This window comes from Pongo pygmaeus, chromosome 6 (genome assembly GCF_028885625.2).
Source record: "Pongo pygmaeus isolate AG05252 chromosome 6, NHGRI_mPonPyg2-v2.0_pri, whole genome shotgun sequence".
Classification (NCBI taxonomy): Eukaryota; Metazoa; Chordata; class Mammalia; order Primates; family Hominidae; genus Pongo; species Pongo pygmaeus.
The window spans coordinates 64,446,678-64,461,907 of record NC_072379.2 but is presented as its reverse complement, the minus strand read 5'-3'; the positions used below and the strand labels follow the sequence as shown (position 1 = coordinate 64,461,907).

General features: G+C 38.8%; 1 protein-coding gene across 1 annotated transcript in view; it reads right to left on the bottom strand.

Annotated features, from left to right (window-relative positions):
- RAPGEF5 (Rap guanine nucleotide exchange factor 5) overlaps positions 1-15,230 on the bottom strand; it is a 239,890-nt gene that overhangs the window by 103,323 nt on the left and 121,337 nt on the right. Inside the window, exon 8 of the mRNA XM_054495020.2 lies at positions 9,403-9,476. Coding sequence (XP_054350995.1) covers positions 9,403-9,476 — 74 coding nt within the window. The remainder of the gene's footprint in view (positions 1-9,402; positions 9,477-15,230) is intronic.

The following is a 15,230-nucleotide window of genomic DNA, read 5'->3' as shown; positions in this document are numbered from 1 at the left end:
TAACATTCTAGCCGGGTGTGGTGGCTCACACCTACGATCCCAGCACTTTGGGAGGCTGAGGAGGGTGGATCACCTGAGGTCAGGAGTTTGAGACCAGCCTGGCCAACATGGTGAAACCCCGTCTCTACTAAAAATACAAAAAATTAGCCGGGCGTGGTGGTGTGCACCTGTAATCCCAGCTACTCAGAGGGCTGAGGCAGGAGAATTACTTGAACCCGGAGGTGGAGGTTGCAGTGAGCTGAGATCACGCCACTGCACTGGACGACAGAGCGAGAGTCTGTCTCAAAACAAAAACAAAAACAAAGTTCCTTACATCATGGAGCATACATTCATAATGTAACATACCAATAGGAAATATTGAGTGGTAATATATGACAGAAAAAACAATGAAGCAGGGTAAGGGGACAGATAAATAATTGAAGGCATTATTAAGATAAAAATGTCAAGGAAGGGTTTTCTAGTAAAATGACATCTGAATTGTGACCTAAAGGAAATGAGGAAGAGGTGATGTGGATATCCAGAAGGAAGTGTGTTTCGGGCAGAGGAACAGCAAGTACAAGGGCTCTAATGCTCAAGTGTGTTTGGCATGCTCAAGGATAGGCAGAGAGAGCAGCAGGGCTAGAAAAGAGCTGTAGGGAGTAGACTGGTGGCACTGGTTGAGAGGTAATGCAGAAGCCCAATACACAATTTCCTTATAGGCTGTATAAGGAGTTTGGATTCTTTTTCTGAATAAGACAGAAATCCTTTGGAAGGTTTTGAACAGAGAATTAGCAAAATATGATTGACATTTTAGCAGGATCATTGTATGTCCTGGGTTGGACTGGGGGAAGTAGTTGATGCTAGAAGACCAGTTATGAGCCTGGTTTTCACATAAGACATGGCTTGGAACTTGTGCTAGTGGTGAAGACGGTACATGTGGTTCTAACCACTGGATATACTTCAAAGGTAGAGCCAGCAGATTTTGCTGTTTGGGAGTCTCCAAAATATTTGGTCTCAGTAACTGGAAGGATGGAGTTGTCATGGGGGAGGCAGGGGTTGGTCTGGGAAGGAAAATGGCTATTGACACCCAAGTGGAGTTGCTGGGTTGGAAGTCTGGAGGTTCAGGGGAAGTCCAGGCTGAAGATATGAATTCCAGAGTCATCAGAATACAGATGGTATTCCTCTGGTTTTACCAATGGAATGGTGTAAATCCAGGAATTGAGTCTAGTGTTTCGATACTGGGAAGATGAGGAGTAATCAATCAGAAAAGGACTCTGAGGAGGAGTGGCTCCAAGAAGAGAATCTGGAGAGTAGTGAAGTTGCTTCAAGGAGGAAGGAGTGAAAAACTCTATCAAATGTTGCTAAAATGTCAAACAAGATGGGCTCAAAATAACTGACACTGAATTTGACAAAAGTAATTGGTAACTTTGAGTGGAGCAATTTCTGTTTGAACTGATAGGGACAAAAGCTTTATTAACATGAGTTCAACAGTAAATAGGACACAATTCTTCCAAAGAGGTTTGTAACAAGAAATGAGGCACTAGCTGAAGAGTGTCCTTGAAGAGTTTCGCTTGCTTATTTGCTTTAACATGAGGGCTATTCCAGGATGTTTACATTTATTAGAATTCCAGTAGACAGCAAAATTTGATGATGAAGGAGGGAGATGGGGGCATTTTCAAGAGTAATGTTCTTGAGTAGGAAAGAAGATAAAGATCTACTCTCAGGAAGAAATATGAATCTAAATATTTCATCCAGTGAAACAGGAGAGACAGTGAAATACAGGGGTAAATATGCAGGTACATTGGCATATTTGGTGGTAGGGACATGCAGAAATTCCTTTCTGAAGGCTTCTATTTCCCAGAAAAATAAGAAGCGAGTTATGATCTGAAAATAAGAAATTGTGGGGAGATGCTGCTGGAGGCATAAGAAAAGAAGGCATGTTAATAGTCACTTAGGTTACAAGCACTGGCAAATTATTTTGTAAAGGGCCAAACAATAAATATTCTAGGCTTTGTAGGTCATGGGGTCTCTGTTGCAACTGCCCAATTCTGCAAGAGATAAAACGTAAATGAATGAACACAGCTACATTCCAATGACATTTTATTTATAAAAACAAACAGTAGGCTGTGGTTTGTCAACTCATGGCCTAAGAGAAGGGGAAACTGGGCAAGGGAAGTAGAATAAAGATTGCCAAGCACTACTAAAGGCCCACTTGATTTTATTTTTAGATCCTTTTATGCTCCTAGCCATCCTCCTTAGGGCATATTTCTGTTTGTCAGGATTTTAATGCAGTCCATAATCTGAGACAATGGTAAATATATGGGCTTATCATTAAGATGCTCTTTTAATCTACACTAAGAAGGGTAAAAAAGTTTCAATGGTGTTATAAAATAACTATGAATGCAGGGAAACTGGGGCAATTTCTACTTACAAATAAACATTACTTAAACATTACTTAAATGCTTTGACACTTAAATACGTTTCTGTTATCCAGAAAATTCATGTACGTCAACCAGCGTATGTCAACCAGTGAGGATTTCTTCTCTCTCCTTCCACGTCATCTGCACAGTGTTTAATATACTGTCCTGGCGGTGGAGGGAGGATGCTAATGACCCTCCAAAATGCCAACCTGGAAAGCTGTTCTGTGGTTTAATCAGTGGTGTGATGGATTTAGCCCCGATCTTCCTCTGCTCCCCAATATGGCCCTCCCATACAAAAGACAGCACGTGGGGAATGGAGGCCCAGGAAGTGGTGGGACACAGATGAGAGTACTGGATAGCTATAACTAACTCGTCACCACGGGGAGCCTGTTCCCTCCTTTCACCAGCACTAGCTCCAAAGCAACTCAGCTAAGCTCCCACAGACTCGATTTGGAGACAGTCTGTCCTTCTATCTGTAGGTCCCAAGTATAGTGTTTTGGTTTTTTTTTTTTAATCAGCTGATTAGCATCACCAATAAAAGGCCGAAATTAAATAGAGGAAATTTAAGAGGTCTTCACTATTTTTTGGATTTCTGTGTGAACATGATTTTTCAAGGAACTCTAAACATTTTTCACATATTATTAGAATCCTAAATATAAACTTTTCTCTCAGCCAAGTGCAGTGGCACATGCTTATAATCCCTGTGTTTTGGGAGGCCAAAGCAGGAGGATTGCTTGAACCCAGGAGTTAGAGGCTGCAGTGAGCTATGATCACCAATGCACTCCAGCCTGGGCAAAAAGAGTGAGACTCTGTTTCTCTCTAAAAATAATAATAAATAAATATGTAAATAAAATGAACTTTCCTTTCAGGAGGAAACATTTTCATTACAACCAGATACTTGGGCCCACGAAGCAAATATGTATTTTAAAGGCAAAATGCTCTTACTTTTTAAAGTGGGCTTCAGACTAACTTATTTCTTTAATTCCACATCTTATAATTAAAGAGAGAATATTGCTGTTTTGATTTTCTGGTTTCCAAATAACTTCTAGATGCATTTTCACAAGGTAATCAATTCTATAGCATTCCTTACATAACAACTATCAAAAAAGATTTTCAAGGAGGTTATGAATGCTTCTTCATTCACTGGGAGACTTTAAACCCATATATCCCAGATGATTTATAAGGCAGTGCTATGCAGAAGCATCATGCCAAACTAGATGTTCCTCAGGGTCCCTTTCAGAGCTCCATAATTTAGTGATTTAATTCAAGAAACCCATGAATTTATTAATATATTGTGGGAGCTTTGTTATGGCAGGAGAAGCAAGATAACTAACAGTCCTTGATCTAGACTTTCACATCCCTGGTCTATTTAATTTCTCTGTGTAAAATTAATTATAAACATTTACCTAACACTGCTAAGCCAGAAAAAAAAATAAAAGATTAATGTATAACTGTCAGAAGAGTTATTTAGGAGCTTTATTTCAAGGTCTGTTTTGAAAAAAAGTCTCCATAATGTATAATTAAAGTTATTCATAGGATTTTCAGCCTTTGAGGAGAGAAATGTTATGAATGTAAAGGAAAAGCCTGTTTCCTTTATAAATGGAGTCATAAAAATGTTGGGTCCATCCCCTCAATGGTAGAATGAAGCGTGGACAAGATTCCTGTGGGAAAGGCCACATGGATGATAAATGAGCATCTTACTGGGACAAAACACAATTCTTTGTATTAAAACATTCTTTGCATTATCTTAACTTTAACAACCACTTTTTCTAAAACACCTAGGTAAAACATCCTGCAAAAATTGCTTATCAAGGTCAGGGAAACCAGAAAGAAAGAATCCACCTTTCATGAAAGCACTTTTTCAATAACAGAATGCTATTCAGTTCAAATTCAGGATATTCAGATAAATTCTTATTGATTACTATGTAATATCTTAATTTCATTAAAAATTAAGCCTAGAAGTTCATATAATTTTTTTGCTATTTTAAACAGAAATATAAATGACAGAATAAAACACTGATGAGCTTAGATGATAAATTATTCTACTGTATGCACCTTATTTTGAAAACAGAAAATATTAAGAATTTTTTTCCAGGAAAATTCAGAAAACAGTTCATAGTCAAAAAATAATAATAATTTTAGGGCAACAAATACTCATTTTCTCAAATTTCTTCAGAGAAAAAAGTTAGACTATGAAAAAGCTCTCCCTGTTAGGGATAGAAGAATATGCCCCCTTGAGAACTGGGAAAAGAACCATGAAGCATCCACAGTGAGAAATGTATCTAATGGAAAGCGTGATAGTCAAGGCAGGTGAGGAATCCCTAGGGAGTCACCGGTATGGGCCTTGAAAACCATGCTGGGGCATCAGGGAGCTTTAGAAATCATTTCATAATTCCTAGCCCCTCACTGTCCAGGCAGGGCAATGGACATTTAGTTTCTCTGGTTCTACTCCTTTGTGGAATTCCTTGTGTTAAAACATCACCTTTGTATAGGATGGACAGACCCATCCTATAGAAATACACTATTCACAATAGCAAAGACTTGGAACCAACCCAAATGTCCAACAATGATAGACTGGATTAAGAAAATGTGGCACATATACACCATGGAATACTATGCAGCCATAAAAAATGATGAGTTCATGTCCTTTGTAGGGACATGGATGAAATTGGAAATCATCATTCTCAGTAAACTATCGCAAGAACAAAAAACCAAACACCGCATATTCTCACTCATAGGTGGGAATTGAACAATGAGAACACATGCACACAGGAAGGGGAACATCATGCTCTGGGGACTGTTGTGGGGTTGGGGGAGGGGGGAGGGATAACTTTAGGAGATATACCTAATGCTAAATGACGAGTTAATGGGTGCAGCACACCAGCATGGCACATGTATACATATGTAACTAACCTGCACATTATGCACATGTACCCTAAAACTTAAAGTATAATAATAATAATAAAAAGGACAAAATTAAAAAAAAAAAAACAGAAAAAAAAAAAAAAAAAAGAAATACTGTGTAATGCTGCATCCTGCCAGAGCATGCTGAGAGCTAGGAATAAGGCAGAAACCACACTTACATGAAATTTATGCTGTTATTTCCCTCAAGTACTTTCTTAATCTTTTGTATTTAGAAAATTATCCCTTCTGATTAAAATCAAAATATAGCATTAAAAATTTACATAACATATAGTATTATAAATTTATATAATTGAAAAAGTAAGGGGTTCATTCATTTCACATGCTTGATTCCTTTAACGTTCAGACTAAAGTAGGGGGGCCACCAATATTTTCTCTTGTTTTGACCTAAGAGAAATTATAGCTCAGACTTGTATACATTCTTGACCACACTGGTAAGCAGGGTAGCAAAGTTAAAAAAAAAAATTAAAAAGTTAAAAAAGAGAATAAGCAAACTCGAATAATATCAAACATAAAAGATTTAACAGGATAATCAATTTTCTTTGACAGTATTAAATAAGAGCTTTCTTTAGAATGCATATTTTTAAAAGTTATAGTCTGACTACTGATAAATTAGTTACCAAATATTTAGCAGTTAATTTGTATAATAAATAATTATTATCACTTAATAATAGAATGATTCAAATGCAGGATAGGAGACAATGAAAATAGTCACTAAATCCAGTGGCCAATGGCTAATGGAATCAAAGCAAGAATTTCCAAAGTTCAACACATTATAAATTACTCAAGGCCAAGTGTGGTGGCTCACGCCTGTAATCTCGGTACCTGGGGAGGCTGAGGTGGGCAGACTGCTTGAGCCCAGGAGTTTGAGGTCAGCCTGGGCAACATAGCAAAACCATGTCTCTACAAAAAATACAAAAAATTAGCTGGATGTGGTGGTGTGCACCTGTTGTCCCAGCTACTCAAGAGGCTGAGATGGGAGGATCACTTGAGCCCAGGAGGTTGAGGCTGCAGCGAGCCATGATTGTGCCACTGCACTCCAGCCTGGGTGACAGAGTAAGACCCTGTCGCAATCAATCAATCAGTCAATTAATAACTAATTAAAGATCTCATTAGAATTCTTAAAAGCTAGAACCAGGCAAATTTTCAGTACATTTTGACAAAGATTCTTAAATCCTTTTATCCTGTAATAGAGTGAAGGGACTAGAATATTTTGTGTCTGCAAAGATACCATCTGGCAGAGAGTAATGCTGCAACTCGGCCCAGTTAGATACTTTAAATATTCCAACCAAAAAGCAATGAGATAGATGGTCAGAGTGACAATAACTGACAGAGGCTGACTTTGCTGGGTGCTTACTGTGTGTCAGGCGCTGTTCTAATTGCTTCACATGTAGTCCTTTAATCTTCGGAACAATCTAACAATTATTTCCATTTTACAGAGGTCAGAAAGGCAGTTTGCATGCTGTTTAAAGCAAGGACATCAGAACCAGACTGCCCTGGTTTCAGACCTGGCCCCGTCCCTTACCGGCACATCTATAAAGTGGTAGTAATTAAACTATCTATCCTGGAGGGTTTGCTGTGATGTTTAAATACATTAATAAAAACAAAGAACCTTAGAGTGTCTAATATATATGAAGTGCTGCCTAAGTGTTATATACAATAATACTGCTCCCAGTATTATTACAGAAAAGGAGGGTAGGAGCACAAGAGAGTTAACTCACCCAAAGGTTTTTTGTTTTGCTTTGTTTTCTTTTTTGAGATGGAGTCTCGCCCTGTCACCCAGGCTGGAGTGCAATGGCAGGATTTTGGCTCACTGAAACCTCCGCCTCCCGGGTTCAAATGATTCTCCTGCTTCAGTCTCCCAAGTAGCTGGGATTACAGGTGCCCGCTACCATGCCCAGCTAATTTTTTTTTTTTTTTTTTTTTAGTAGAGACAGGGTTTCACCATGTTGTCCAGGCTGGTCTCAAACTCCTGACTTCACGATCCACCTGCCTTGGCTCCCAAAGTGCTGGGATTACAGGTGTGAGCCACCCCGCCCGTTACTCGCCCAAGGTTACTGTGCCAGTCAGGAAAAGAATCCAGGCAGTGTGGCCCCAGAGGCAGTGCCCCTAGTCTTTACCTTATGCTGCCCAACATTTACTGAAACTCTCCTATGTGTCAGGATTGCCGGGAGTGTTTTATGTTGCTTCATTTCAACCTCAGGACAAGCTTATAATATCTCCATTTCGCAGAGATGAAAACCATGCATGCTAGCTAGGTACTGCCTAGCATAGTGGGGACACCATGGGGACAAAGACTTAGGCGCCCTACAGGATCTTCCAGGTTTATAGCCACTAAGGAATATCCCTTAAGGAAGAAGGGCTGGGATGTAAACCCAACTCTAAATGCTCTCTTCACTCCACCCACATGTGACAGCATTGAAACAGGGAGTTTCTTAAGCAAAAAAGGTATTTTTAGTGACAGTAAGAAAAAAGCAGCCAACATATGAGAGATCTCTGGTAGATGGGAAGCCTGTGTACAACAAGGCCAAGTCTCTCTGGGCTTAGTGACCATCTTAACCCTTTATAGACCCAAAGTTTTCATCAGCCTAGAGGCACATTCCCCACGGTAACATATTTCATCATGCATGGGGAAGAAGGAATAAGAATCCACTTAACTTGCTTAAAATACACTCTGGAATGAAGATTGAAGTAATTTGAAATACTGTGAAGCCTGGCAAATAGGTGCTCAAGCCATTATATGTATATACATCAATCAAATAAATTGTACATATAAATTACACACATACATACATACCAATGAGCATACATTTTTATTTCTAATTCTGCCTATGTATCTGATGGCAAAATTCTAAGTTTTCTTTAAACTTATCTCGCATGACTTGAACTACTTATTCTATCCAGAGAATTTATATAGATGGGCCTGTAGAATTAAACCAGTAAAACTGGTGTTTCCACTATGGTAACAGATCAAGCTTTCTTAGACACACCAAAGGAGGTGACAACTGCCTTCCTTCCTAACCAGCTTAGGCCCATAACACTCATAATGATGCCATGCTGCCCAGTGAACTTAATTCAACTTTCAAACCTAAGTAGAATCTGTTCCTGATCTAATTATCAATCTACTGGTTTCATGATTTCATCCCTCTGTATGTCCTATAGATATACAGTTATATAATCATTGCTGAATAAAAATCACAAAATCCTGAACAGTAAGGTCTGTGTATCCTTTTGAGAAATAAAATTGCATTCAAACAGACATTTACCCATAGAATAAGTTCAGAACAAATAAAGAATAACAGTATTTTAAATTTAGAAAACCTTGTCCCACTAGTAATTTAAGGATTTAAGAAATCTTGAAGAAAGTGGTAAATACACTGAGCTGGGGAATCCCTGCACAGGTTTGCTTGGAAGCCTGCAGTATAATTTTAATATGAACTTGAGGACTGCTGCATGTTTAATATTACCACAGCAAAACAATGTGACCTTATTAAAACATTACTGTCCATGCAATCTTTATTGAAAAAGTTAATGTGATTCTTCTGACCAGAATCAACAGATTTGTAACCTTGAAGGTGAAGTGAGATGAGTCAACTAGGCTAAGTCAGAATTTTAAAATGCTCCACTGTTATATAAAGTTAACAGCTGGCAGCACTAGGGTGTCCAAAGTTTTTATGGTGCAATAGTATTTGGAGGTATGCTACCTAAAGCATATTCATGCCATGATTTAGCTACTGGGAGGTAGCACAGAACCTCTAGCAGGCTGGTGCTGTCAGCTGGCCCATTCTCCACTGCCTTCTTCAGGGGAACGTCTGCCCTTCACTCATTTCCCTTGCTTCCTCTGGGAAGTAAAGTGTGTCTATCTCACCCTCTCCCATGAATCAAATTATAAATATAATTACCAATTTAGGACCCTTTGTGTGAGATACCTTTATATCAAAAATGAGCACTTTATTCCCAGTAACATGGCTATTTACAAAACATAAAAGGTAAAACCTATATCATTTTTTAACACCTGCACTGTCTCACCACCCTCAACACAGAAGGGTATGATGAGGGGCTGTCACAGAATTGATCATACCTGAGAATCTGGAACACTTTCGGCTTCTGTTACAGCTACATGTTTGTCATTGTTTTCTTCATCTTGTTCAATTGCTTAAAAAAAAGAACACCATTAAAAAAATGTATCATCATACAAAAAATGCTTCAGATAATTTTCTTTCAGATCGCAATTTAGCAGGAAGAATGTTAGATAGATTCACAAAATGTAAACATTGGCATTATTTTTTGTTAATCAAATGTGAAGTTAGCTAATAGCACTGGGTACTTCTCCTGCATATTATCTCATGTATTAAATCAATGGCAGAGAGAAAATTCAATCTTAATTCTGTTCTTCACCTAAACCCATCCAGACGTCATCATATCAGCATTGCGCTTTACCAAAAGGGCAGTTGGGGTATAAGATGAAGACTTCTATTCAGTTCATGTGAGAACAGCCATATATGTATTTTTAATGTGGCTTTCTGGCTGGCAGTTTAAATGTCATATAATAAAGGAAGCACAGTATTTATATCTGGGTTGCTCAGTGCGTTGTTACCACAAAATTCCATACCGTGGAGCCTTGAATCCATCTCTCCCTTCCCAGCATCTCCCTATCCAAGCCCTTATCACCCTTTCTTCATGGGTACTACCTCTTACACAAAGCCCCTGACTCCAGCCTCTCACTAATCCAATCCAGCTTGGGAACAATGCTAAAATAATCAGTCTCAGAACATATAAAAACAACAAGTGCCAGACTTTGGCTTATGTATTGCTTATCATGGCATCTGAACTTCTCCTGCTCATCACTGAAGGGCTTCTCTGAACTCTCTAGCTTCCTCCAAGTGTCCAATTTCACACTGACATTCAACACCAAAATGTATTTTACATAACTGGGATCCACACATAATGACTGGATTACTTTTCTCTTTAGATAACTTGTTCTTCTGTTTTAACAAATATTTATGGAGCAGCTATTATGTCCATAGCAGGAGATGTGACATTCAACAAGCCTGGAGAGAGCAGAGACCACGATAATTTCAAATCTAAGCCTAAGAACATGGGGAACCACAAAATAATTTTAAATTGGGAAGTCCATGATTTGATGTATACTTTCAAAAGTTCTTTTTTGCTTCTTTGGGAGAGCAGACTTGAGAGAAACAAGAGCAGAAACAGGGAGACCAGTTAGGTGACTGTTGCTGTAATGTTGCCTGCAGATGACAATGACTCAGATCAGGGAAGTGGCAATGAGCAGGAGAAACATGGAACACTGCAGCTGTATTTTTTTAGACAAAATGGACACAACTTGCCAATGAATTGAATATGGAGAGAGAAAAAAGAGGAGATGAAGGAGAAGCAATCAAGGATGACTCCTAAATAGTTATTTCTTGTATCCATCATGCCATTTATCCTTTTTGCCCTCTTCATCAGAAGTAGGCCAAAGCATACCAGCCTAGCTGACAGTGAGGTCACCCACTGCACTTATTGACTCAGTTTGCATTATTCTGTGTACTTTTTTTTTTTTTTTTTTTTTGAGATGAAGTCTTCACTCTTTTTGCCCAGGCTGGAGTGCAGTGGCACAATCTTGGCTCACTGCAACCTCCACCTCCCGGGTTCAAGCGATCCTCCTGCCTCACTTAGCCTCCCGAGTAGCTGGGATTACAGGCGTGCACTACCATGCCCAACTAAGTTTTGTATTTTTAATAGAGACAGGGTTTCACCATGTTGGCCAGGCTGGTCTCAAACTCCTGACCTCAAGTGATTTGCCCGCCTTGGCCTCCCAAAGTGCTGGGATTACAAGGTGTGAGCCACCACGCTTGGCCTGTGTACTTTTAAATATTGTGCTCTCTGCTCTGTATTTTTAAAAATATCATTTCATGTACTTTTTGCTTTTGTATGCTATTCATGCCTGCTGTGTGGCGCCCACCATGGAGCCTACCTATAATGCTGTGCATACAGGAGGGCTCTGCAAATGCTAACTGGCATGAACAATGTATCCCCAAGTGATCAAAACGGCACTGCTTGACTGTGCCTACTTACATAATAAGCTACTTCTTTTCTAACTATTTATGAAAGAAGAAAAGAGAGAAATTCTTCTGTTCACTCTTTGGATAACTAGGATAACTCTGACCAGCTGAGCACCTAAAGGCAAGGTAGGAAGAGGTGAAGAGGGTAGAAGCTTTTCTTCTATTTTTCAGAGAAAAGTTCCATTCATGCCTGTTCAAACGGGGTTCCCTGTTGCTACTGTTGCCCAGCTAGGAGGAAACTTAAGAACAAAGAAAAACATTCTTGTTTTCTCTGAAAAACTAGAGGCAAGACTATAAATGGAAAAATAAAACATAGAATAACATCCTAAATTCCACTTAAAAATGCAATGGGCTATAGAAGTAAGGAACTCCACTTAACCAATTGAAATAACAGAAGAAGCCTCTCCTCATCCTGGAATGCAGAGTAATTTTCTTGGAGGGCAAGCTGATCATATACTAATGCGAAACAACTTAACATAAAGAGCAACCATACTTTAGCACTTCATTTGTGCTTTATTTGAATTTTTGCTCTTTAAAGTGCTAATTTCAATGAAAATGAAGAAAATTAAATTTCAGAATATTTTAGCCTACTGAATTCATGTTTTTGGTTTTAAAACAACAATGCTCTAGGGTGTAGGCATTTCTTTTTCTTACCTTATTATACTAGAACATAGAACATGCAGGACACTAAATAATAATTTCAGATTGAGAGTTAACACATTTTTTTTGAGGCAGGTTCTCCCTCTGTCACCCAGGCTGGAGTACAGTTGCACGATCATGCCTCACTGCATCCTGGATTTCCTGGGCTCAAGTGATCCTCCCGTCTCGGCCTCCCAAAAATGCTGAAATTACAGGTGTGAGCCACCTCACCTGGCCTCACACTACTTTTTAAGCTTTAGGAATAATTCTTAATACATAGAAATAGAACTAAAGGAGGAATAGATGAACACAAAAGCAAACCTAGGATAAAGTGTCGGTCCTGTATTTATTTCTAGCTTATCCCCAACAATAAGCTATGTTTATTGTCACATCTTTAAAGACCTCAAAATCGGCTGCCTAGCATTACGCCAGAACTAACAGGCTGAGAATTAGAAACACAAGCAAGTTAAGGGACTTGGCAAAGCTAACTCCGTAAGCTAAATCTGCATAATGGACAAACTCTCAAAGTTCTGCTGGACTCAACCTCAACCCCCTAATGACAAAGAGAAGACAGCATAAATAACATTATTTTCTTGGAAATATGAAAAATTATAATTCCAAGAATGCATCTTGGGAGCAAAAGCGTTTATCCTAAACAAGGATTTATGATTATCCTATGAAGCTGCATGCATAAAATATATATGGTCCCCTAAAAGGGAGAACTCTGTTGACCCTTAATGCATAGATTAATGTCAAAAAATAAATAAAAACACAATTTTTCTCTTTATGCCTTCTAGTGGTGTGGCTCATGTGGTGGGAAAAGGAGGAAGGAGTTATTTAGATTTTTGAGTTCAATTTTTCTTTTATCTGGTCAGAATAAGAGTTGGTTGGGGAAAATTTCCTATGCAAATATTGATTCTGGGACAGTTCCCTCCAGCGAAACACGTACACAGGAATGACAGCTTCTGGAACCGAGGGAGGCTAGGAGCTTCACTCTCTGCCAACACAAACCATCTCCTTATCTCTCAACACAGAGTCTAAAAGCAAGTAATGGCCTTTGAAAATAACTTACCATAACAAAAGATACAAGTGCAAGATCTAAAGCATATACTTTGAGTGGTGAGCATTAGTGCCCACAGGAGAACTAAGCATGTATGTGGATTAATTAACACTGATTCATTAAGGGTATCTAGTTTAAATGTATCTATTTGTAAATTAGCCAAGAGGGATTCAAGGTGAATGACTGTTGAAAGCCTCCTAGGATTGTGGGGCTTAACTTGATAGTGCTTTCTTGTTGCTTTGGGGACAAAACAGGTTTTCTCTCCCCAGGACTTACTAGGATGGGTGCTAAAATACAAACAAACAAACAAACAAACAAACAACAACAACAAAAAACTCTGTCAGTAACTCTATTATAATAATAATACTTAAACACAAAGGGGACTGATGTCCTTTCTAAATGACGCTTATTTAATTTCTGCTGATCAACTTTGTAAAGGTAAGAGCCCCACTAACAAGAAAACATTAAACACACAATGACTGTCATGTGCTGACTCTCATCAGGACTATTATTTAAAAATCAACCAACCCATTTCTTTAAAAAAATCTTACAAACCAACCCCAAAGATGACTACAGATAGAAACTGAGCATTTCAAGCCTCAATGTGAGACATCAGCAAATAGTTAAGAAAAATAACTTATTGGGTACTCTGACAAGAACTAAAGTTTTGGCAATAATATAATCTTTCACCTGTGTAGCATTTTTACAGAGAGAAAACTCTTTCATTAAGGGTCTCATCTGATGTTCAACCTGAAATGCTGGGCAGATAAAAACACCCCCATTTTATAGATGAGGAAACTGAGACTAGTGAGGTGAAGTAATCTGCCTTAGGCCTTACACATAAAATGTATGTGTCGGTAACAGTTCATCACTGCTACAGTCAGCGATGGAACAGAACAGGGCTGGTCAAACTGCACATCAGCAAATCCATTCACATGGATCCTGACTAGGGTTTCTTTTCCCTCTTAATGAAATAGAACAGAATATCATAGGAAGAATAGAAAAATAAAGGTCAAAATGTATTGCAACTAGTAAAGTATTTTTCACAAGTATGGATGAGAGGTGTACTAGGTCGGAATCTTTTACATGTTCTGTGGGTTGTGGACATAAAAATGTTAGGAAAACACCATAGTGTTTCCAGGCCACAGGAGGCAGAGCCCAGTTCTTCATTATCTAAATAATCAGCTATTTTTTGTACCATCCTGGAGTGGGGTCACAATATTTACTTTTGGAGGCCCTTCAACAATACTCCAACCACATTCAGCCCTGGGAGATGGGACAGAAACAAGCCTGCAGTGAGAAATGCTTAGACACTATACTCATTTTTGTTATCAATATATAATCATAAATGCTTCCAAATACTCAAATCTCTTCCATTCTTTAAAAAGGAAGAAAAATGGTAATTGTAACCTTTCTGCCTCATCACTGTATTTTTTTAGCATTAAAATTAGAAAAGTAGGGGTCAGCGTTCACCATCAAGCCACTCTATATGGTATTATAACCTGGCTCATCCAGTGCCATTGAACTTCTCTTTGAAGGTGGACCAATGACCACTACATCTCTGCTCCAGCATTTTTTCTCAACCCCAATCTGTTCAGCTGAACTTGAGACTGTTGACTTAAAACTCTCTTTTCTGTGTCCTTATCATCCTCAAATCTTCTAAAACTGCAAGCTTTCCCCAGGCTCTCTTTTCTCTCTTTGCCTCTTTCCTTGGTGATCTTATCTGTTACTAGGGTTTCAACTTTCACTGCAATACAGTTTATTCTCAAATCTGTCTCCATTTCTGCCCACTTCTCTGAGTTCCAGGCCCACATTTCCACTCACAAGTTGAATATTTTCATTTCACATATGGTAACATGTCTGCTACATATAAACTGCTGTGATAGGTGTAGTGGCACAATCTGCACCTCAAGAAAGGGTAATTGATTTCATATGGCGTGAGGACACGAAGGTCTGAAACACAAGCATCTTCCTGCTCCTGGGGTATTTCAGTTTAGATCACCACCAAGTACTGAAGCTGCAAATCTCAGGCACCTTCATGGTCCTCCTTCCCCTAAGCCTTCACCTCAATCTCACCCTAAATCCTGTCACTTCTACCTCTGGAATGATTCCACCTGTCATCCTCTCTGCCATGGTCACATCTCA